General features: G+C 35.7%; 1 protein-coding gene across 1 annotated transcript in view; it reads left to right on the top strand.

Annotated features, from left to right (window-relative positions):
- Nucleotides 1–26,599, top strand: part of LOC150087313 (E3 ubiquitin-protein ligase LRSAM1-like) — a 533,929-nt gene that overhangs the window by 353,259 nt on the left and 154,071 nt on the right. Inside the window, exon 14 of the mRNA XM_090372443.1 lies at nt 15,227–15,307. Within this exon, the coding sequence (XP_090228569.1) occupies nt 15,227–15,307 (81 nt within the window). The remainder of the gene's footprint in view (nt 1–15,226; nt 15,308–26,599) is intronic.

The following is a 26,599-nucleotide window of genomic DNA, read 5'->3' as shown; positions in this document are numbered from 1 at the left end:
TAATCTGTTAGTAATGACCCTTGTGAACAACTTGTAGATATGGGATAACAAGCTAATTGGTCTATAATTTCCAATTTCTGATTTATCTCCTTTCTTATGCAGCAAAACTATGATTGCATTATTCCACTGCTTAGGCATCACACCTTTTCTAATGCACTTTGTGAAGAGCCTTGCCAGTTTTTGTGTTATGTCTCTTCCTCCCAATTTACAACAGCAAATTCTAAATGGAAAGAAGCATTTACAGAAGTAATCATAGACGCTATTAAGCTTTTCATGCCAACTAAAAATATTGTTCAATGTTTAGATGTAATTGAATGTCTAATTGTTTAGACCGAATTGAGTGGGGAATAGTGGCAAGGAATAAAAATTCATAGATGATTGTAAATTATCAGTGGTTACTTTCCTCATTGTATAAGGCAAGTAACCATTGCCTTTTTATGCTGGCAAAATTCCTGTATATTATCCCATGAGCCATCCTGGCAGCCTGTCTGCACTGCTCGGAAAACTTTGTGTCTGATTGCACAATTACTCCCAGGTATTTTTTGTTCTCCTCTACCTTAGTTTGTTATTCTTGTTATTCTGTGTTATTTTGGGGTTACTGCTACCCATATGTAGAACCTTGAACATTTAAAGTGAGAAAAATTACTTCCCTGGTAGGAAAATTAAACTGGAGAAACTTGAATTTAAAAGAAAGAAAGTCAGTACGTTCTGAGTGATATATAGATTATGAAATCGATAGAGGTAAAGAGATAAGAAGTTTTAGAGATTTTTAGCTAATTAATATCTGAATGAGAAGATTCCATGTTAGATTGTGTCTGACATATAACAGCAGAAATATGTATTAGTATTACCTTTAAGGAAGAAGGAATCATAGAGTGAATAATTAAGAAAATAAGATTAATGGTGATTAAAGCAAAAAAATATTGAAATGTTATCAGAAAAAATAATTGGGATTTGGCAGAAGAAATCATTGGAAAATGGACTGCTGGTGTCATTGAGATCAAAACTGAAACCACATATGATTGTGATATGAATTAAGACATCATAGGGATGTTTAGTTCTTTTAAAAATTAAGTTTAATCCATTTCTTTGACTGTTTGTGGCGGATTGATGTAGATGCAGAGTACTGGGTGGATAATATTGGGTACATGCAGCTAGATATTCGTGGACAAGAGTATTCATACACTAGTCAAAGAATTTTCAGATCTAAGAAACATTACTTTTTTGAAGAATTTTGCTGTTTTAATTACCTAATTGTCATATTAAGTTGAACTCTATAAGTAGCTTTATAGTCCTAGTCATTCTTGTTATTTTATTTTTTAATTTAGCTAGGGATTTTGTAGATTAATACACATGGAACCTTTGTATCATTCAAATCTTGTCGTCATTTTTATTGTTATAGAGTGAATGGTAGGGCAATCCCAATTTTTTAATTGTGGTAAATAGGTAGCTCTAAAGTTCAAATCACTTAGGTTGGTGTTGGTTGAATAATTTTGTTATATAATACAATTAACTTATAAATTTTAAGTTAACAGTATAGCTTACATAGTACATTAATGCAAACTTGGTAGCATGGTAGTATTACAGCTGCATAACTGGTGTATTGATAAGAACAATCAGATTTTAATTATATATAATTAATAACATAAACCTCATAGCATAACCAGAGTATAGTGTTATTACTGCATCAAATATATTGGTTTACTAAAGTATTTTTAATTATATTGAATTTGAACAAAAATCATGTCTGAGACCAGAGCAAAGGACTCAAGCTAGTGGAGTGCCATGGCTCTGGGGAGAACTGAAGAGACAGTCATCCTCTGGATCACATCCTTATGATATGTATAGCTTGTTTGATGTATCAGGAGTGGGACATGAGCTCGGTGTAGGCAACGTTTTTACTGCTCCAGCAAATAGGGAAGTTCTTAAATTTTTATTGATTAATTGGCATGCTAATTTATTTTCTAGAAGTGGCTTATATTCCTAGTTACAATACTTAGATTATTTTGAACGTAGATAGAGATTTTGTAGGTTATTACATAGTATCGGTAAAACTTGCTGTCATTGTATAGTATCGATACGGAATAGCATTACTTATATCTCGTACTAGATAGCATAAGGCATAATGTTTCCCTATCTCAACCATTCCCTATCTCTTCCATCATGCAGTATGATTGATGACTTTTGAGGTTATGATGAACGTCGTGGCGAGATCCAATATTCCTTACATTTCGAGGGTACAGCTCTAAAATGGTGTTCGCAGGCCGGCTGCTAGTTAGTACACCGGAACAAACCTATTGGTAACTCTCTAGGAGGCTTCCGGATCAGCTAATGTATAATCTTTTTACCTCTACTCTGCCAGATAGTGACTGGAGGGAGTCCGAGTGGTGTGTATGTGGAAGCATTGTCGAGGCCACATTATGTCAAGGATCTGGGTATATTCTTACCCTATGTACGCCATATCCAAAAATTTCATTACTTCATACAGCATGTCCCACCCATTTTTCTTACTATTGAATACACCATGAATTGTCAAACTAATAGAGTAAGCTTATCTGCGAAAAGATCTAATCTCAACGATGTCCATTTCCACTTGCAGTCTGCCAAACCCCATGTACTTTTTCTGACAGAATCTCAGTTATCGGTTGATTCAACTACTGCTCATCTCAAATGCCCAAATTATTCGCTGTATGATTCCTTTCGCCTCAAACGTGGTACTTGTGCATATGTCCGTTCTGATATTCCCTGTCAGAGACTTGGCAATTTGGAATCTCCTCTCTTTGATCTTCTCTGGCTTAAAATCTCTCTACCTCATTACATCAAATTCATCTGTTGTCTCTACCGTTCTCCCACCTCCACTAATCAATTGGAGCTCTTTGACTTTCTCCAGTCCAACTTTCCTAACAGTGAGGTAATTTTCCTTGGTGATTTTAATGTTCACAACTCCAGCTGGCTTCTGTTTCCAATCACACCGACCCAGCTGGTCGAGATGCTGAGGCTTTTGCAATTACTAATGACCTTGCACAGATTGTTCATTTACCTACAAGAATACTGGATAATCCTAATCATACAGCCAATACACTTGATCTTTTTCTCACAAACAACCCTTCTAAGTACACAGTCGAAGCAAGAGGTCCTTTAGGCACTTCAGATCACAACTTGTTGATTGTCTCTTCTCCAATGGAACCTTTATCTCATGGCTATTCCCAACCTCGTGTTGTTTGGCATTACAAGAATGCAAAATGGGATGACCTGTGAGACTTCTTTTCCTTGGTCAGATTACTGTTTAACAATTTCTGATGTCAACGTTTGCTCAGATCGTGTCAGTGAAATTATTCTTGCAGGAATGGAATCCTTTATCCCACACTCCACTTTAAAATCTCGTCCTTTATCTAAACCTTGGTTTTCCAATAAATGTGCTAAGGCCGTTCAAGAGAAGAACGTTGCATATCGTAATTGGCTTGTTTCTAATTCTCCAGTTTCATTTTCTGCCTACACCAAAGCTCGCAACAATTGTAAAGCAGTTATTAATCAGTCCAAACTAGAGTTTGAACAGGCTAAGAGTAGAAAACTTGCTTCTTACCTTAATGGTAGCTGAGCATTCTGGTCTCTTGCCAAAGCTATTGGCCGCAACTTTTGCCCATCTCTGCTCCCACCTCTGTCCAAACCAGATGGTTCTGTTGTCACTTCAGCCAAGGATAAAGCTGACCTGCTAGCATCCCATTTTCCTTCCAACTCATGTATTAATGATCTTGGTAAAACACCTCCCACCATTCCCAACACACTCCAATCAATGCCTCCTGTGGTTTTCCGTCAAAAGGATGTCAGAAGGATTTTGATGAATCTTGATGCTAAGAAAGCTCCAGGTACTGATGTTATTTCTCCACTTGTTCTCAAAACCTATGCTCCTGAACTTACTCCTATTCTTTGCCACCTTTTTTCACTTTCTTATTCCAAAGGTGTTTTTCCTTCTGCTTGGAAATTTGCTCATATCCAGCCAGTTCCTAAAAAGGGTGACAAATCCCTCCCATCCAATTATCGTCACGTTGCAATTACTTCTACTCTTTCTAAAGTAATGGAGAAATCAATTAACTGACAACTCTTAAACTACCTAGAAACCTTCCGTCTGATCAATGAACGCCAGTATGGATTCCGTCATGTCGATCCACTGGTGATATTCTTGCTTACGTTACCTATTTATGGACTAATTCAATGGACAGGTTCGGGGAAACACAAGTAGTTGCTCTCGACATCTCAAAGGCTTTTGATCGTGTTTGGCATAAAGGTCTTCTAAACAAGCTTCCATCTTATGGTTTGCCAACTGTTTTTAGTAATTGGTTATCCAGTTTTCTCTGTGATCGCTCACTGAGGGTGATGGTAGATGGCTCTCTGTCTTCTAACTTCTCCACTAATACCGGTGTCCCCCACTTTTTTCTTCTTGTATATTAATGACCTTCTTCCATTGACTTGAAATCCTATCCATAGTTTTGCCGATGATTGCACATTGCATTCCACTTTCCATTTTGAGAAACCTTGTCCTGCTCAATCAGCTTCAATTTCTCGAAAATCCGCTACCAATTCCTTAAATGCCAATCTTCAGGTAATTCTCCAGTGGGGCAAAGACAACTCAGTTGATTTCAACCCTTCTAAAACTCAGTCTTGTCTTACATCTCGCAAAAAGGATTCTTCTGCTGCTATGCTTATCTTTAGTGACACTCCGATTTCTTGGAAAAATGATATATCTCTTTTGGTGATTACTCTGACTTCTAATCTCTCTTGGCACAAGCACATTACAAATATTGCTTCCTCCGCATCTGAAACACTTGGTTTTCTCTTTTGCTCTCGGCGTTAGTTTTCTTTCAAAACAGCTGCTCATTCTGTATAAATCACAAATCCACCCTGCCATGGAATATTGTTCCCACATCTGGGGTGGTGCCCCCAAAACCTCTCTCAGGCTTCTTGATTCCATTCAAAAGAGGGCAGTTAGGTTAATTAATGATTCATCTCTAACAGAGTCTCTCCACTCACTCTCTCATAGACGTACTGTTTGTGCTGCATGCCTCTTCTACAGATACTTCCATGGGCACTGTTCTTCTGAATTGGCTTCTATAATTCCCGCTCTCTCTTTCAAAACAGTCTGAACACGTACCGCCACCAGCCAACATTCATTTACTGTCCAACTTCAAACTCACAGAACCAACTTTTCATCTTCCTCGTTTATTTATTCAACTGCCGTTTTCTGGAACAACCTTCCTTCATACATATTTCCTGAAAATTACAGTCTACAGAAGTTCAAGTCCAATGTCAACAAATATCTTCTTTCATCTTCTCAACCTCCAACCAAAGCACGGTACTAAGTACAGTGGATTCCAGTTATTTGGGCCACTGGTTAATCAGGGCATCCATTTATTTGGCAAATCTTAAAAAACAAAACCCAATTGAGAAAATAGCCAGGGTTTACATCACTTAATTGGGACAGCATGCCGTTTAATCGGGGCAGGAGACCACAGCACTGGAGTTTACCCTACGATTGTCTCTGACCATGTCACGTAGTTCGGTCAGATTTCTGGAGATCACAACCATAAAACAATAAAAACAGTTAGCACTCACCTGGTTATTGGGCTTTTGTGTTAGTGAAATCTGTCATAAACTGATAGTAAACTCGATCTTATTGAATTTGCGATAATACCGACAGCTGTAATTCTGTGGGTTATTATGGTAAAATGTGTTTACACTTCCATGGAATCTTCAATCATATAAAAAAAATAATTTTCATAATCTCTTCATTCCTATTTTTAAAGCTTCATAATTTGTTACTCCGTTCTCAAAACGTGTTACTCAAAACGTATCGTGTTACTTGCAATTTGTATGTGCTGTGTTCTTTGTTATTGATTGCTTATCTTTTTACTGTTTTAAATTTTAACCCCCACCCACAAATGACCAGAAATGTTAAAGTTTAGTTAGTATATACATATTACAGTACGTATTAATTCTTCCGATTATCATGTATATTCTTCCGAATTTCACGTATCATTTAATTTTTTAATTGGTAAGGTAATAAAGGGTAAATTTGTACTTAATATATCTTTACTTTTATAGCCTGTGGATAATATTCCTCCTATTTTTGCTAATTAGAATTGCTGTTTAATAGCCAATTGAATTTTAATAGAATTAAAATTCAATTCACAAACATGATCACAATGACCGGTGCTTACTGCACATCGTATAGTGAATGGTACTTTACAATGGTGACTCCATCGTAACGTGATTTGATTGTACAGTGAACCAATTGTAAAGGGGGGGGGGAGGCATCGTGAAACTTCGGATAATTGGGGCAGCCACTTAATCGGGCCAAACTGCATTAGTCCCGATGTTTCCCAAATAACCGGAATCAACTGTACTATAGGTTCTAATACCTCTCGTGTTTAGGGTTTACATAAAAAAAAAATAAAAATAACGTAAAACTAGATAGAGTAATTCATAACACTGAAGTAAGAATCTGTTAGCTTAGTTTAGTATTGGCAATTAGTCAAATTTATAAATCCTTTTAATTTTTATTGTTAATTAAATTGTATTTAAATGGAAATCATGCCCCACATGTTTGCGGATCTCTAGAGCAGCAAAGCAACTTGTACAAAGTAGCGAAAGTGCTGTGGTTCGTGGAAGAACCATAGGGGGATGGTTCTCCAACTTGTCACAGTCTAAAAAAATGTGCAAAATGCGACATGTTTACGGATCTCTCTCTTGAACAGGACATGATCTAGCCATGGAGGATGTGAAGAAATTAGGCACCAACTCAGTGTTCTGATGGGCATCTATGAGAGCTTGAAGAGTCAGGTGGATGCCCTTGAAGGAATTAAGTTGGGGGCCCCTCAAGTTTTCGGCTGCCCACCTCAATGCCAGAGTACACTCTTATGCACCAGGCAACACAGCGACGACCTTCAGGACAGAACATGCTGGTCTCACAGAGCTAGTTATTGTTGGTGACTCAATTGTCAGGGAAATATATTGTGCAAAAAGGATAGGTATTATGACGTTGTGACTAAAATGTTTGTTTTCACAGATGATCTTATTATAGTGATTGCTAGAAAGTCCAGCAATATGAGAAAATAAAGCTAACAACATAATGAATGATTTAATATTCTTGGTCACAACGTCATAGTTCTCAGAAAACTAAAATGATGATTTTTAAAACTAAATTGGATTTAAATCGTTCCCTACAAATTAAGTTACAAGGTAGTCAAATACCGTTAGTGGCTGAGAAAAAATATTTGGGAATACTTATTGATCACAGATTATTATTGTATTCACAACTGAATTAACTCAGCTGAAAAAGTTAGGAAGTTTTCTGGATCTGTTATTAGAATATTGAAATCATACTGGGGCCTCTCATGGAAAACTTTGAAGTTGTATTATTGTACGGTTTTCCTTCCTATAACTATGTACACAGCAATAGCCTGGTTCCAGCATGCTAAAATTGTACTCTTTGCTTTCTTGTATCGTATGCTTCTACTAATGCTAATCTAATGATACCCTCATAGTTATAGCTAAGTGTCTGCTTACCACTTTTGTTTGTTCTTTTAATATAATTGTATGTATTGCATCAACCCCAGGTTCCTTATTTACTTTTAGTTTCAACAAATTCTCTTTCAGCTTCTTTTCAGTTATCATAAAAGCATTTAGCTCTCTGTTATAATTAGGTGCGCTCCTGGTATCCCCATTCCTTACGAAATTTTTTGTGTGTTTATAGATTCAAAATATTTATTGTGTTAACAGCAAAGAATTCTTAGCTTATGTTAACATAAGCTAAGAATTTTTGCTATCTCTTAGCAACGAATTCCTTTTTAGCCAAGGACTTCTTGTAAGTTGTGTTATTTTGCATAACACCTTGGTACTCCCTAACCCCCCTTGCTTAACCACTATGTTATTATGCCTAACTCTTACTTTGCAAACCAGTTTATATGCACTTTAGACATCTCTGTACTCTGATAATTGTTAATCAGCAATGAATTGTTACCATTGACATTTCTAGGGCTTTTAATCGTGTTTGGTACAAAGTCCTTCTAAACTAGCTTCTATCTTATAGAATTCCTGACTGTTTTTTGCAATCTTGTTTTGTCTCTGATGGCTCATTATACAGTGGCAGACAAAAAAACTGCATAACCTTAAAAAAAGTAACATTTGTAGTGAAACGAATAAGATTTTTGATTACCGTCATTTTGTTTGTCTCAAAGCAAACATATTGCATCAGATAACGCTTCTGTTGCATCAGACAGTAATTGCAGGGTGAAAAAATTCCAGCAAGTAGGAAGGGTATATACACACTCATTAGTATCCTGTTTTGCAGTAGTGTAAGCATGGCTCCATATGTTCAGTTGACACCAAGAAAAAAAGTGTAGCTGTTGCTCTGTCCCAGAAAGGGCTTTCTACACATGCTATCGCTGATAAAATAGGCTTCCACCAGTCAACGGTATCCTGGTTGCTGAAATAAAAGCGTGAAACTGGTGATGTGAAGAGAAGACCTGGGTCAGGCCATAAGAGAGTGACTACGCCTTCCCAAGATCGATATTTGAAACGGCCTTTGTAAACGGCATGCTAGTGCTCCTGATCTAAAACTGGACTATGAGATGCCCTCTGGTGTTGAACAAGTGCACAAACTACCCAAAGGTGGCTTTCAGAAAGTGGTCTGCATGTCTATCAGCCCAAGAAGAAACTTTTGTTGACTCAACAAATGAGGAAGAAGCGACTTGCTTGGGCTAAAACACTAGTTTCATGGACAAAATAGCAATGGGACACCATCATCTTTTTGGATGAATTGAAATTCAACCTACACGGTTCGGATGAGAAGCGATATGTCAGAAGACAAAAACTGGAGGCATACCAGCCAGATGGTCTGGGGATGCATAACAAGCAAAGGGGTGGGGCAAATTAAGTTTATTAATGGAATGGTGAATGCAGAAACCTACACTGCTATCTTGGAGGAGTGCTTGAAACCCATTATTAGAGATCACCACACAGATGTTCCAAAATTGCATTTTTCAACAGGACTGAGCACCTTGCCACACAGCAAAATTGGTAAGTTTCATGCCATTTAGATTTAACGATGAGTTTGTCTTCTTGTCTCACAAGGCTTAAAACATACTTATACCAATGTTTTCCCCTCATTTTTCTCCCTTAAAGTGCAGTCATACCTCAGAAATGCTGGCATTACAGTGTTGGACTCACCCAGCAACAGTCCTATTTAAAATTGCTGGTACATAATGTCATCTAAAATTGCTCAGATTCAGCTGTAGGAGAGCATTGTAAGGGTGTGATATCACAAAATCCTCCGTATTTTGTGGTACCTGCCCACTCGGCTACGGAGGCTCCGTAGCCGAGTGGGCAGGAGCGGGAGTGCAGTAGCACACGCTCTTTGAGTAGACCGGGGTTCAAGCCCCTGACTGCTGAATACAGTCGATCTGCTAACCCGCACTGGACCAGCATGGCAGATTATGGTCCATTTCCCTCAGCATGAATTGTTGAGGAGGCTTCCAACCTGCAGTGGGTTGATAATAGCTGCACTTTACTTTTTTTTTTTTAACCACAAAATTGGGCAATCATATAACCAAAAGTTGATTATGCCAAATCTTTGCAAGGCTGTAAAGGCTCTATGCCAGATAGTTGCAAGGCTGTAATTTCAGCTCGAGGAGGAACAACAAAATATTGAAAACTTATTTTGCTGATTTGCAGTACATAATACTATTACTTGTCATTTCAGTTTGTACACGTAAATACAATAAAATGTGTTTGGTTGTCGTGATTGCCATTTGCATTATTTCTCATATTTCCATTAATTACCATTTTACCCTTTGGGAAGATATTTATGGCAATTAGGTATATCAGGTGGAGTCTTTTTATTGGATTTCATTCACAGAGATATATATCCCATCTAACAAATGCATTTCGAACATTTCTGCAACACACAATGCAGCGCAAAACACATTATTTGCAAAATTTGCAGTTTTTTTTTGTCCACCAGTGTAGGTGATGATATTTAGCTCTCTGTCTTCTAACTTTTCCAATAATGCTTGTGTTCCCCAAGATTCAATTCTTTTCACAACTGTTTTCTTCTTGTATATTAATGACCTTCTTTTACCAGCTAGAAATCCTATTATTAGTATTTAGATGGTAGCCCATTGTGTACATTCCACCTTTTGGAAAAACTTTTCCTCCCTGCCAAAACAGCTTCAACTTTGAATTCCTTAATTGGTAATTCTCCAATGAGACAAGGGCACTTTAGTTATCTTGCAGTAATTGTGCAGATGATTTTACCATCAGAAAATTCTAAATGGGAAGCATTGAAGGAATTAATCATAGACACTACTATGCATTTCATGCCAACTAAGAAATATTCTTCAAGGTATAGGCCTAAATGGATGTCAGATGAACTGATGAAACTTGTGGCAGAGAAGAAAAGTGCATGGGATGCTTATAAATTACTAGGTGACACAGAAGCCAAATGGTAGATATAAACTAGTCTGTAATCAAGTTACAAATGAGATCAGGCAAGCAAGGAAGATTACATGAAGTCTTTGACAAAGGATGCAGGAAAAAAGCATCAGACTTCTTTACTTATGTAAACACTAGAAGGAAGGGAATGAATCAGTTTGATCCACCCAATATTGATGGTTTGACTGTTGATGATACTGCTCATGCTCATTTTGCTGACAAACTAAATGAGTATTTTTCATCTTTATTCACACACGAGGAATACTTCAGGGAAGGGAATGCCAAAAGTTTATGAAACTCTAACAAGAAGCTAAATGATTTTGTAATAACTGAGAGGAAAGTGGAAGAGAAATTTTTAAAATTAAAAAGCACTTGGCATGGAAGCGATCTATCCAATTATATTGAGGGTAGTAGCAAAGGAAATAATTAAGCTGTTAGCCTTAATTATGAGAGCATATTTGGATTTAGGAGAGGTCCTCATGGACTGGAGATGTGTGAATGTATCCCCAATTCATAAAGCGGGATGAAATGGTGACGAGTATTTACAGACCTGTTAGTCTGTAATTACTCATATTCTGTTCCAGGGAAAATAATGGAGTCACTGGTAAAAGAAGTAATGAGTGATCATCTAGACAAGGCTCCAGTTATACTTTAGACACAGCATGGGTTTGTTAAAGGGAAATTTTGTTTGACCAATTTTAATGGTTACAATGGGGTCAAAAAGGAATGGCTGCAAAAAATAATTTTGATATCATATACTTGGATTTCAGGAAATTTTTTGATACTGTTGCACATAAAAGACTGCACTACAAATTGGAGCAGACTTCAGTGTGGAATTCAGGTCAAATTGCTATTATAGATGGTTGAATGGGAGGAGAGAGAGTGGTAATTAATGGACATTGCTCTTTGTGGGCTAATGTTATTAGTGGAGTACCCCAGAGTTCATGTTGGGCCCATTGTTTTTTTTTCTCTATATTTATCAATTATATTGATGAAAGCATATATATCCAAGTTTGCACATAATACAAAGGTGGGCAGGGTGGTTATTGACAAATGCTACTGCAACAGGATCTAGAAAAATTAGACAGATGGGCTGCGATGTAGCAATTAAAGTTTAACATTGATAAATGCAAAGTACTGCATATAAGTAGCAGCAACTGCAGCGTAACATACGAACTGTGTGGTAGTGCACTCAGGATAGTGGAAAATGAAAAAGATCTGGCAGTAATTGTGCAATCGGATATGAAGTTCTCTGTGCATTGCAGACCTGCTTCCAGGACAGCTCATGGGGTTTTGTAAATTATATACAGGAATTTTGCTAGCAGGGATAAGGAAGTAATTATCCCATTGTATAGGACAATGGTCAGGCCACATCTTGAGTACTTCATACAGGTCTGGAGGCTTCATTTTAGAAAGAATGTGGAGCTGCTGGAACAAATATGAGAAGGGCAATGAGAGTGGTGAGCAGAACAAAGGGGTGTTCTTATGAAGAAAGGTTTTAGTTCTTGAGACTAGACACTTGTGACGTGATCTGATTGAGGTGTTTAAAGCTTTGAATGGATTCAGAAAGCTGAATGCTGATAGGATTCTTCCTCTTGCTCAGACCACACACATGAGTGGGCATAAAGTCAGATTGAAGAAGGACAGTTTCAGAATCGATGCTTTGCCTTTAGTCAGTGTGTAGTAGATCGCTGGAACAAGCTCCCATCTGTTGTTTTGGAAGGTGATAAATTAAATAAATTCAGGGGAGAAGTAGAAAAACTATTAGAAAAAATGAGCTGGTGTATGAGCTTGCTTTGTTACATTGTTTGCCAATGCTAATACCATCCAAAATAGTACCAATATGGAGGACAGACAGGACAGGGCAGGAAGGGTGAGAAATTTTGCTCTTGGTTAAGAAGCACATGGAGTCTAAGACAGTAAACCCAACTGGCATAGGTAATGTTGAGCTTAGTAGAGGAAGAGTGTTTTTATTGAGAAAACATATGAAGGTGAAATAGTGAAGTTCCCTGATATTTTTAAACGATTGATTTAACTAAAAAATGTTCATTTTAAATAAAAATATTAATAAAATCACAGTTTGCTTATGTTCCTTTGAGAATTATTTTATTATGAATGAACTATGGATACAGAATTGTTATAAAGATAAATGGCTAATAGCACAGAGCTGAAATTTAGTTTGGATAATTGGCAAGCAATGCACAAAAGAATAACATAAATAAAGGTTCCATATGGAGCCCTAGGTAGAAATAGTGATGTATAGAAGAATTATGAAATTATACTCCGATGTATCTGTGGTATTAGAAACATCAGAGTATTATTTCACAATTCTTCTATACGTCACCACAGAAATTCATCATGATTTTATTGAATGATTGTGTTTTGATTGAATGATTGCTCTATCTAAATAATAGCATTCTCTTGGTTGCTCTTTGCAAATATCACTGAGAGAAAATATTGAGACATGGGTCTCTGTCACAATATGATACAGAAGATTTAGAGATGGATAATTTGTCTATGCCATGGCAGCGGAAGCAACCAGTTTCTAAGAGGGTTGTTTATAAAATAATTGTTATATCATGATCAGAAGTGCAGATATAGTTTTCATTCATCGGCTAGTGGCAGAGCATTAGTCATAGAAATAATCCTTCCGTGGTGAAATGTCTGCTCATTCCTGCAATAGATTGTGCCCATGAAAACTGCTCATGATGGAGCTGTTGACTGTATGTGACCCTGAGAAACTCTTAATGAGAAATGTTTCATTTTTTCTCTTCCAGGTTAGGGTAAAGGATGACAGTTGGCGGGGACCACCTAATACAATAAATAAATATATATAGGCAGGTGGCATTGGAATATTCTGCAGACTGATAAGGCACACTTCCAATTTGAATGAGAATGTTAACACTCAAAATTGTCAAGAATGGAAAAATCACATTCAGATGTCATTAATAAAATTCCATTGCATTCCCTGGGCATTTTTCTTTGGCACAGTTTTAATAAACTTTCAAATAGGGTTTATAAATGAGAATTTATAAATCTTTTTTTTTTTTTTTCTTTTTTTTTTTTTTGAGGAGGTTTCATGACCCGCTTCCATAATGTTCACTATGTACTTCTTGCTCCATATGTTATTCCCAACTTCAGGCTAGAGGCTGTTTGAACACAATGCATTTCATGTAGGTAGGACAGAGCACCATCTCATACTGTGTCCAGGTAACACAGCTGCTTCTAGACGCCTCCGTAGCCAGGTGGGAAGGAGCAGCAGTGCATAGCACACGCTTCTTGATTAGACCGGGGTTCGAGCCTGTCACCACCAAATACGGAGGATTTGGAAAGGTCAGGGAATGACCACCGCACATCCCGGAGCAATATGGCCTTAGTTGCTAATGCTCCTAAAAAAAAACCAACAACAGCTGCTTCTGGACCAGTTTCCCAAAGACTGCATGATTTCAAGTCTGTTCTCAAATGTTTCTACCTCTCACCTAATCTCAATGTAATTGATTTTTGTTTATGGGGATAGTGGAAAAGACAAAATGCAGAAATAATTCTATTCACATCACAATTATTAGTTATAAACTCCTCTAACTTTTTGGTTGTGCCAGAACATAAATAGAAAGTATACAAAGACAATGTTGAAACTTTGACAGATGTAAAGGACAGTTTAACAAGGCATACTGAAAACATTCCAAAGAAAATGTTGAGCAGCAATTAACAGTGTGGGTTCCAGCATGTTTCAACACACATTGAAACCCACATTGACAATACAGAGCACCCATTTAACCCACATTGTAAGTGTGAATTCTAGCATTGTTTATTTTGCTAGTTTTATTGACATCAACAAATTAAACATCACATTGAACCATTTGACATCAATAAATGTCATGTTTTGAAGTTAATAAAATCTCAACTGCCATTTGGAAAACATTAACTTTGAAAATCGATACCATTTGCAATATGAATAAATCTGTTGTATAGCTCTTTTCTCCTACCCAGCATAAAGTACCAATTTACTTAATCCTTTAGCACTTTGCACCTTTTTCCTCTTACATATCATTATTTTCCATATTTTTTGATTCTTGTTTTTATAAATTTTGGCTCTGTGTGATTAGCTGTTTTCCACCTATATTGAAAGTGACACAGTTTAGTTAAACGTGCGTGTGCGTGCGTGCATGCGTGTGTATGTGCGCGCGTGCTAACTTTGATCCCCATCAAAGTTAGTATTACTCCACCCAGTTGCCAATTCAATTTTCACAAAGTTTGTATGAACTGGTTTTTTATCCTGTAAAACAAGCAAACCCAGCAAAGAATACTATTGCACATCTCTTTTAAGATAATTTTTGGGGTATTGGTAAATATTTGCCAAGGTTGCTAAGTCTTCTACTTATTCTAAACAATCCAACTCCAGTCCATGCCATTATTTCTTGATAATCTTTCATAATAGTATTTTGAGAAAAAAAGCTATCAAAGATTTGATTTTGAGCTCTTAAGAACTTTTTTTTTTTTTTGTATGTGTAAAAACTTTTGTCAAAATCAAACTTTTGACAGTTAAGTAATAGCTGTGAAAAGTTTGATTTTGACAACAATGTAAAGACTGCCCTAATAAACATTAAAGAACAAGGAAATTGAGATATTCTTAATATATTGAAATGCAAGCTTTAAGTGTTATTTCAATCTGTCTGCTAGTCTGTAGTGAATTAAAATATTAACAATACTTACTTTGAATTAAATTGATATATTTCAGATCAAGCTAATTGAAAAAGAGCTTTCAAAACTAACAGTTGCTGAATTAAAGAAAAAAGATCTGAAAATAAACCTTGAAGTGGTGAGGAAAAATTTTTATATTTAGGATCAAATTTAGTGTAATGAATTGTTTTGTTATCGATCTCTTTCCAGTTTTTAGTCACACCTTGCATAGCAAGTCATTCATTTTTTAATTCTGAGAATGGCAAATTTAAAACTTTAGTAGGTGCTTAACTACATCCACTTCCTTTCAGATATGCAGAATTAATTAGTCTTTGGTGTTTGTACAGTAGACATTTAAAAGTAATGAAACTGGCAAAATTTATAACTTTTATATCTGTATGTTTAAAAACGTCTTTAATTCTGTTAGCAAGTCCTTTGGTTCTGTGTTCTGTAAATGTAAAATAGCTCTCTTAGAAATTAATAATCTAAATAGTATAACATGTCAACTACAAACAGGGTTGTCCAACCCAAATATATTAGATCGTCTTCCCTCAGGCATGGTCACTCTGATATTTCAAACACATGTGCTCATTTCCACGAATATGATATTCAGTGTGAAATAGGAATAATGGAACTTACGATACATGCATGCGCAAATCTCAGATTAGATAGTGTAGAAATTAATCAATGATTATAACTTTGCACAATGAAAGCACTCACCATAATGAAATATAAATTAGAATACCCATACATGTTAAATTCTGGATCCCCCCCCCTGTAGATTTTTTTAGTGTTTGGTGTCTCGATAAAATTAAGTTTTCAAATAGCTGATAGAGATAAGCTCTTCAGTTACTGAGTACACTCCTGATATTAAATCTTCAGCTTCCACACATGCACTACCTATTATGGTAATCGACAAAACAGCTTACCAAAAAGACTATTGTCCTTCTTTCTTGCCATTATTTTTCTGAGTGTTTTGCATTTTTTAGCCAACATTAGCATTTTTAAATTTGACGCACTTAGTGTAGTGCATTTTAGAGAGGTAGCATTTTTTTTTATTCACCACATAGAAATTTTAAATACAAACAGAAGAAAGAGATGAGCTATAATGAAAGAATTTTCTATGTAATTATTATTGTAAACTTGACAACTAGAATCGCTTGAGCTAGAACTATTCACATTGCTACAGTATCTTAACTATCTTCCATTATTTGTTTTTCTGATAACAGCAGTGATCCTCAGGGTATGCTCATAACATAGGATGCTGTATAATTTCGGACTATATCCCTCAGGTCTGTCCTTATTACTGGGCACAGAATCAAAAAATCATATTGATAAAGTCCCATCAATTCTAGCACTGAGTGCTGAAGTAAGCAGACTTATTTTGTCGGGTATACAATGCTGTCGACGAATATGCAAGAAAAAATTAGAAATTTTGATATTTAATATTTTTTTCGAAAAAACTAAAAAGTTCACATTTTGGTCATTTCCTATTGCGCCTTGGTTACTTTCACTCTCAATAACTTCCAAACTATGATAGATAGACATAAACAGTAAGTAACAAAATTGTTCAGTAGCAAACCTAGTTTTTACATCTATAAATAATTTTGATGTAGCTCTTATGGTTCCCAAGTAATAGCGAGGCAAAGAAACTTGAAAAATTCGAGCATTTTCAAGTTTCTTTTCGCAATATCTTAAAAACTATAAAAGTTGGACAAAAAAATCGTTGCCCTTTGAGAGCACTACAAGGATATATAACTAGATTTCAAATTGGGTTTTAGGTTTTGAGATTTGAACAACTCTTTAAAGTAACTACTTCGTTCGGTTACTTCGCATTTGTCGAGCAGTGCAGTTGTGTTTCGTTTAGTTAAGTTGTGATGATGCCGAAAGTTACATCAACTAGACGGGTTCAAAGATTTCGACAGAATTACAAATCTAATGTTGAAAAGCAAGCACCAAATTCAGCGGGGGAACGCAAGAGAGAGAGGGGGGGCACCTCCGTGGGCAGGACCAGCAGTGCGTCTCACAAGCTTCTTGATTAGACTGGGGTTCGAGCCCATCACCACTAAATATGGAGGATGCGGAAAGGTCATGGAATGACCACTGCATATCCCCAGAGCAATATGGCCTTAGTTGCTAATGCTTCTAAAAAAACCAAAATAACAATAACAAATAACAGCAAGAGAGAGAGAGAGAGTCATAAGCGTAAACGCAAGAAAATCAATTAGAGGCAGATGTCCGGACATCAAAAAGACAGTGCAATCAGTGAATGAAGATCATCAAAAGTGTTATATGTTAGCTTCACAAGAATTTGAAAGAACGTTTTTGAACAACTCGTTCCGATATGTGTATGTAGTGTTTGCAACAGACTGTGTTTCAGAATGATTTGAGATTACCAAAACTAAACTATATACAAATTCTTGATTGAATTTTCAGAAGTAGAGAACATACCATCGTTTATGCTTTGCAATACACCTTAACAAGCTTAGAATCAGGAAATGTACCATCGTTATCCAAGTCCATCGGCTTCATATATCATCTGTTTCCATCAAATTTACCTCCGCTTGATTATATAAGCAAACTGTTGATTTCAGCTAGATTGCCATTCGTGCAGATTCGACGTTTGCGATATGAAATTGGCACTTATGGATGGTACCATTGGACAAGTCACAAATGTTCCAGTCGACATGAATAATATGGTTAGAGAGTTGCCTTGTGCTTTAGATGATGATTATGTATTGAACATTCACATCAAGAAGCATTCGATTCATAAAGCAACTTACTTGCAAGGGCGTGTGACGAAAGAAACGGTCAAATCATGGCTAAGGTATTTGATCAATTCTCCTCTGTACAAACATTATAACCTCACATTCGATCATCACTTGCTTGCTAGCTACAGTTTCATGGAGAGTTATCAATAGCGAACAAGTAGACAATGTAGAGAAGATCACATCATCTGAAAGTGACATCGAATTACTTATGGCACAGCAACACACATTACTTTGGAATGAAGACCAAAAATCTTGCAATTGCTCCTGGTCAACACAATCAACCAATGTCAATAGTTTACGATGAACATGCTGAGGAACTGTCGTTTCTAGTGATATACTTAGGCCATCCACATAAATTTAAAGATGGATTACGTGTTACTTCGTTTATGATGGCAACTAGCGAAATAAGTTGAAAAGATCGCCGAGGAGTAACACTGCATCATATTCTATATGTGGTGATGAAAATTTTATGCTTGAGAATAACCGAAGGTTTATATTCCACTTTAAAATGCATTGGAGAAATTTCCAACATAACAAAATGTATGATAGAAGACCAAAGATTTGTTTAAGAATGCATCGAACGTAACTTGTCATTTCTCAAACCCATTCCAAATTCTGTATGCTACTGGTCTCAATGCAAGAAAGATGTCTTTGCTATGATCAGACAACTTGGTAAACTGACCGTGTTTATGACATTGAGTACGACGGAGGTTCGCTGGCCACATCTCTTGAAAACACTTCACAAACTAAACAGTAATGAAGATATGGAAATTGACGATCCATTGAAAGAATTGACAGCATTGCAGCATACGAAGCTAGTCAGTCCAGTCACGTGTAATTAACTTCAATAAGCTAGTTGATGTTATAATATACTGCAGTCGAAATGGTACAGTCATTTTGGAAAATTAAAATAAATCGATTTCTTCCAGCATATAGAGTTTGAGCATTGTGGCAGTCTGCATGTTCACATTTACAAATGTGAGCATTCTGTGGCTACAGAATGATCCCAAAGAATTGGTTTCAGAAGATATGCCAAAGACTAGAAAAGACTGAAGAAAAACCTATTGGTAACTCTTTAGGAGGCTTCCGGATCAGTTAGTGTTTAATCTTGCTACCTCTACTCTGGCAGATAATGACTGGAGGGAATCTGAGTACTGTGTATGCAGGGGGCATTGTCGAGCCCATGTTATGTCAAGGATCTGGGTATATTCTTACCATGTGTACGCCATATCCAAAAATTTCATTACTTCATAGAGCATGTCCCCCCCAACCCGCTTTTTCTTACTATTGAATACACCACGAATTGTCAAACTAATAGAGTAAGCTTATCTGCGAAAAGATCTAAATCTCCCAAACACTTCCTAGTTCATTTCACAAATATACGTGGTCTCAGTTCTAATCTCAACGATGTCCATTTCCACTTGCAGTCTGCCAAAACTCATGTACTTTTTCTGACAGAATCTCAGTTATCGGTTGATTCAACCACTGCTCATCTCACTTGCCCAAATTATTCGCTATAAGATTCCTTTCACCTCAAAGGTTGTACTTGTGATAGCCCTTGAGCCAACCGATAACATCAAGGCTGAAAGAAAGAAAATAGCCACAAAGCTCCATAAGTAATGGCAATTAAATTGGGAGCAAGAAACCAGAGGTGCTCTTACCAAAAGGTTTCTAGCACAGGTGGTAGAAGCCTTTTGACAAGTAATTAGTCCAAAGCCACTAAAGTGTTATGTCCCTGGACTTTTTACAACCTTCATTCTGACAGGTCATGGTTCCCTAAAGGCCAAACTAACTTCTTTAGGGTCGACTGATGACCCAAATTGTACCTGTGGCGGGAGTGAAGATTGGCCACATATTCTTTATAAATGTACAATCTGTGAAATCCAAAGAACACAGCTAACAGCTGAAATTGGGCCCCTTCTAAGGGAAAGGAACACCAATTTGTTATAAATGAGAATATATGTATAAAGCACTCAAAAAATTTACCTAACGAGTATTTGAAATTAGATGAAGCATGCAGAGACAGGCCCCACAGTAGTCAAGCAACAATCAAAAGCCAAAGTGCCCATGTCTCCCACCATGCCCAGATGATGACATTATAATCCGGGGTGAGCACGCACGAGGTCAATGAGAGCCGCATTCCGGTTTTTCATATATTATAAAGAGCCACACCGTAGTTACATAGTATTAAATACACAAATTCAAATTTAATTTAATTTAATTTAATTAATATGATTACATATTCTACACAAGTCTTAAGTGTTATGTAAAGCATACATATATAAGAAAATATAATTAAGAGAAAGAAAATACAAAATAATTATTTCAAAATTTTAATAATAAAAATGCATTAATAAAAAGTATAACATTTAACGAAGACCTTTGGTCAAATCTGTGAAATTTGATGTAAAATTTGTTAAAGCTGTTCGCAGCAATTCAGTGAGATGATGATTGGTCAACTGTGAACGATATTTCGACTTCACGAACTTCATTGTGGAGTACAAAGATTCACAGCAATATGTTGTACCAAAAATTGAAATTAGACGGCAAGCAGCTTTCCTTAAATGTGGATATTTTGATTCTGGCACGAGTTTCCAAAATTTAATTATAGAAGTAGATTTGTGCTGCATTTGCAATGCCTGATCCTCTTTCATCTCTAAAAACTCCAATTCCCCAGCCGCTTTTTCAACAAGTATTATTTCAGAAATTGTAAATCCATCTTCAATAATATCACAAATAAATGGGTTCACAAAATATACAAATAGATTTCAAACTTTTCAAATCTTCAAACCTATGTTTGAAATCTGCTTGCAATTCTTCCAATTTTTCCTTGTATTCGTCTAACTTTTCTTCTTTGATATTAATTATATTTGCTTTTACTCATGGAAAATGATTAAATATTTATTCTTAAGATCGTACACAAAAAGCCGAAGTTTACCTTCAAAACTAAATACAGTTTGTGACAAATCAATAATAATTTTTTCCTTTCCTTGTAAAGCCAAATTAAGTGGTTGCAAGTGTTCTGTAATGTCTGTAAGGAACATTAAGTTAGAAAGCCAAGTTTCATTTTCTAATTCTGGGTATTTTTTTCTATTTTCTTTTGTAAATGTTATGATAGGATTTAGGAGTTACACAAAATGGCTCAAAACATTAAGTTGACAGCCATCTTACAACACACCATAGGGATAAATCACTGGGCAATTCATCTGTTTCGTCATTCACTCGCAACTCTTCTAAAAAGTTCTTAAATTGACAATGTATTTTGACATGTGTTCTAATTAAATTCACAATCTGCAAAACAATCTTCCACACATTTTCGTATTTGAAGTACATCGCTATGAGATGCTCGCAGTGAATTGTGCAGTGAAGAGGTAAGAAATGTGGAATTGTAGGATCGTTGTTTAAATGACCAATGAGACCTTGGTTTTTCCCTATCATTGCAGGCGCTCCATCAGTCGCAACACTTACAAGTTTATCACGAGGCAATTCAAACCTGTTCATTACTTCATCAAGCGCATTTCTAACATCGATACCGTGAGTTGTTTCGATAAGAGCTACTAGGTCTAACATTTCTTCCTTCACATTTACGTCTGCAGATACATATAGCGGAAAAAGATGGCAAATTGTGGAACATCCTGAATGTCTGTAGACTTATTGAGAGCTAAACTAAATGCTGTACAATTTTTCAAATCACACATCAAACTATTTTCAACATTTTTACCAATTGCACCAATACGATGCTCAGTTGTACGGCGTGACATAGGAACCTGTGCGATCAATTTATGCAGTTTTGTATTATCTGGATCCAAAACTTTAACCACTTCTTCCAAGTTTCCTTTAATAAATTCTCCTTCTCCATATGGACGTTTGGCACGAACAATATTCCAAGCTATCAAAAAACTAGCTTCGTTTGCTCTGTCATCTTCGCGACTAAAAGAAGACAAAAGTCCTTGTTGCTTCAAGAGTCCTTGAAGACCAGATTGCAAGGACTTAAGTTTCTCTGTTTGCAATTTTGAATTGAGTGGATATTGAGTTGAAAAGTGGGGATGACTTACTTCGTAATGTCTATGTAAATTGCTTACTTTGTAGTTTGCAATTGTATCTTTACAAATAAGACACAACGACTTTCCATTATTGTCAATAAAAGTAAAATTTTCTACCCATTCTTCTTGAAAGATTCTATTTTCTTGTTCGTATTTTCATTTTTTGATATTTTCTGAGGTCATGTTATCAAAAAATTTAAATAAATTTAATTCCAATGTCTGAAATTGAAGCAAAATAATTAAATTAATTTACGACGCGGAAAAATTACACTCATAATTTTTGTGCACAAGTCCGCTGATGGCGCCAGCAGTGTAAATGCACGCGGATTTATTTATAATCAAAATAAAAATAGCAAAATATCTAGGCATAAAAAAAAAAAATAAACACAACATAAAAGCCATATAACAAAATATTAGTTACTTAGTTAATTTAACAAGATTCAGTGAAAAAAGTTCTGAAATAATAAAAAAAAAAACGGATTTAAATTTTCAATGGGAGACGCACTTCAACTCAACGATGAGCCGCATTTGCCCACCGTTGTTATAATCCGACAGGGTAGCCGTAACCAGCACCCCAAAAGATAACTGACAAGACAACAAAACCGGATTGATGATTGGCACCATCCCCCAGGGTTATCTTGCCGTGAGTAGGGACCTGGGGATCCCACACTCACTAAGTAAATTTAAAGGGGAGGGAGATGAACAGGCAGCCAGGGATGCAACTCAGCCAAATAACATTAGAAAGCTTGTTGCAAGGAGATGCAATATAGAATGAATGAAATTAATGAGTGTGTGTGAAAGAATTGTGTGAATGTGCTGGGTGCTGAATGAATGTGATAGGGTGAAATAGAAATTATGGTGAAAGGAAAAGCATGTGAAGTTATGATGTTAGAGACAGTGGTAAGCTGTGAATATTTTAACAATGGGCTCGCAGTTTTGCCGACTTTTTAATGTGAAGCAGGCTTCCGCCAGAGGCACTTCTCACGTTCACACTACTAGTCACGGAGAAGTAAGATATGTTATTACTCTGTGCTACTAGTCTGTGCCGAGCACTCACTAGTAGTGTGATTAGAGAACATGATGCATTTTTCATGACCGGTATGATATCTATCTCGAATCAGCCTGGTCATCATGCCCCCCCCTTTACAATGATACCTGGATATGATAGTATCTCGAGTTCTAAGTTTTTAGAATTTTTTTAATTGTATAATGTCACAATCATACTTCCTGAAGTAAGTATGACTGTAACAATACAAATATTTGTCAACAATTTATTTTTTCGTCTCGCATTTTCGTAACATTCCGTTGTTAGGTGCACCGAACAGCTGCTCATGTCGTTTCAAATACAAGATCAGTACTTCAATCGACGCTGCTTTCTAGACATTTAGATATGTTGCACTCGCAGGTACACGTTGATTACTTTAGTTATCATAAATCCATTGTATCTTGTCTTCCAGAAATTATAAAAATTTGTGAATGTTGAATAAAATATTTACAATACAAAAGCTCTTTTATTTCGTAATCAATATACAAATCAAAATACCTAAAAGAAACGCGAAGGATTCACATAAAAACCATCTACCATGCATGCTTGGTACACTCGCCACTTTTTTATTCGTCTCTCCCTTTTTTTTAACAACTAGGGAAATATAATGGATACATTTTTTTTCATGATAAAATTTTTATATTGCAAATAAAAAATAACATTACTTAAAAATAACAAAATAACACTAACATTTCCCATATCACAAAAACTATCACAAAACATTCTACAATATAAAAACAAATATTACATAAAAAACAAACTCTTCTAGAAAAGGTACACAATAATCAAAGATTATATAAAAAAATTATTATACAAATATTCAAGAAAAATTTTTTCTAAAAATTGTCATATAAAATTTATTTCTTTATGAATATTTGTTTTCGACCTTCTGCTTTGCTCAATAGCTGAGCAATGATTACAGAGGAATGATTTGACGTAACGATCCGGATCAAATTGAAACAGTGGTTTTCCATTTAGATGTATGGTCATCATAATCTGCAATGTGTTTAATTGTCAACATTATTCATTCATTTAATCACAATGGTTTCAAAGATATATCTGGCTTTCTTAATTGAAGAGGGAATTTCACTCAATTTTAAAGATAAACTGTCTTCGACAGAATCTCTAAAATCATTAATTTTTATTTCATATTTTATCAGAAAACTTAAATTTCTTATTCGTTTTTCACCGTCTTGCCACAGAGATGAAAGTTCTTTCATATTCCACCTTTCCAGATAGCATATGTTTAAAATTTCTTTCAATTCCTCATCATCAATAGTATCATTATTTTCTTTATTTAATTTAAAATTACACTGTTGCATTAATAACTTATGCTTAATAATGTGTCACGAGGTAATTTTTTAAATGTGTTCTTACTTTCGATTCCTTCAAATTCTTTCAACTTCAACATGCTCTCAATTCTAGCTTCATAATTTCCTTCAGAATTTTTAAAATTAGCGATAGCATTGACTTTTTTATTCCTCTCTCTTTTTTTTTTAACAACTAGAGAAATATAATGGATACATATTTTTTTCCTGATAAAATTTTAATATTGCGAATAAAAAATAACATGAAATATTTCCCATATCACAAAAAATTCTACAATATAAAAACAAATATTATATAAAAAACAAACTCGTATAGAAAAGGTACACAATAATTATTATTATTAACTATATGGTGCAAGGATGTTTGTTTGTTTGTTTGTTATTTGGTTTTTAGGAGCATTAGCAACTAAAGCCATATTGCTCCGGGATATGCGGTGGTCATTCCCTGACCTTTCCGAATCCTCCGTATTTGGTGGTGACGGGCTCGAACCCCGGTCTAATCAAGAAGCGTGTGCTATGCACTGCTGCTCCTTCCCACCTGGCTACGGAGGCGCCTATGGTGCAAGGAAGCCTGAGGCTTATGCTGCACCAGCGAAAAAAAAATAATAATAAAATCCCGAGTTACCTCGAGAGAGAGAGAGAGAGGAGAAAAGTAAAATAGAATCACCAAGAAAAAGAAGAATGATGATATCCAGCTCAGGACCCTTAGTGTGCCAAGCCCATACTCACCAGATGTGAGCCCCGGGGTTAAATCACAGATTACATAAAAAAAATTATTACACAAATATTCAAGAAAAATTTATTCTGAAAAATTGCCATATACAATTTACTTCTTTATAAATATATTTGAAACCACTGCTAAGATATTTATTAATATCTTTGAAACCACTGTTAATTGCAGTAGTTTCAAAGATATTTCTGGCTTTTATAAATGAAGAGGGAATTTCACTCGATTTTAAAGATAGACTGTCTTCGACAAAATCTCTAAAATCATTAATTTTTATTTCATATTTTATCAGAAAACTTAAATTTCTTATTCGTTTTTCACCGTCTTGCCACGGAGACAAAAGTTCTTTCATATTCCACGATTCCAGGTAGCATATGTTTAAAATTTCTTTCAATTCCTCATCATCAGTAGTATCATTCTTTTCTTTATTTAATTTTAAATTACTCTGTTGCATTGATAACTTATCCTTAATAACGTGTCACGAGGTATTTTTTTAAATGTGTCCTTACTTTCGATTCCTTCAAATTCTTTCAACTTCAACATGCTCTCAATTTTAGCTTCATAATTTCCTTCAGAATTTTTAAATTAGTGATAAGGATTGATAGTTAGAATAATTAATTTATATGCTTTTACTATAGTGATGCTGCGACTTTGTAAAGCTTCTAGTTAAGGTATGAGAGCTCCTGCAGGATGTTGATCATTAGTGCTAAATCATTAAGAAATTTCAGATTGAAAAGTCGGTTTAATAATCCAGAATATTTAATTAACTTTCTGATTCAAAATGTTTGCTCAAAGCGGGGTAATTCCTCCAACCCTCAATTGCCGTCCATAAGCTACAAACTGCCCATCGGGGCCCGAACACACGACTGATCTTTATAGTTTCCACATCAAGTTCTTTAGCCGTCATCCTTAACTTGCGCTGGTTTTTTGGAGATTGATGATACAGTTTTTTTTTTGTTTTTTTTATTATTGCATATATGCCATTATATTTTGGAACATTTTCGTCACAGTGAAAGTCTCAACACAGTTTCCAAATCTGCCAACATTTCATCTTTGGAAAGTTTACTTAATATCTCAGTTGCCACATTTCCCCCCACCTGACGTTGCTACTCTCACTAGTTCTTTGAATACTGTGCAAAATATCAAAATCACACAGATATTCAGCTGCTGTGACCATGTAAACATAGACGTTGAAATTTACTGAAACACGTGGATCACTCACTTCTCTGAAAAACATACGACTTCTTGTCGGAGTAAAGGGGAACCACAACACAGGTTGACCAAGGGCTATTATCCGTGTCAAGAATCTTCTTAATTCTATGACTAGCTATGGAAAGCATATTAACTAGTGCAACTTCTCGGAATGTGGCTGCATAGGTTTTACGGATACCATTAACGTTTTGGGACGGTAATCCCTTTCACCCTTATTAATTAGCACTTTCTAATTACCTAAAGGCCAGAGGTGACGGCAATGCGCACAAAGTTATTTATCATAATCCGTTCGTATGGAAATTATT

Source organism: Mastigoproctus giganteus, chromosome 4 (genome assembly GCF_048544385.1).
Source record: "Mastigoproctus giganteus isolate SK-2022 chromosome 4, ASM4854438v1, whole genome shotgun sequence".
NCBI classification, from domain to species: domain Eukaryota; kingdom Metazoa; phylum Arthropoda; class Arachnida; order Uropygi; family Thelyphonidae; genus Mastigoproctus; species Mastigoproctus giganteus.
The sequence above is the reverse complement of the archived record's forward strand: the minus strand, read 5'-3'. Positions and strand labels throughout refer to the sequence as shown.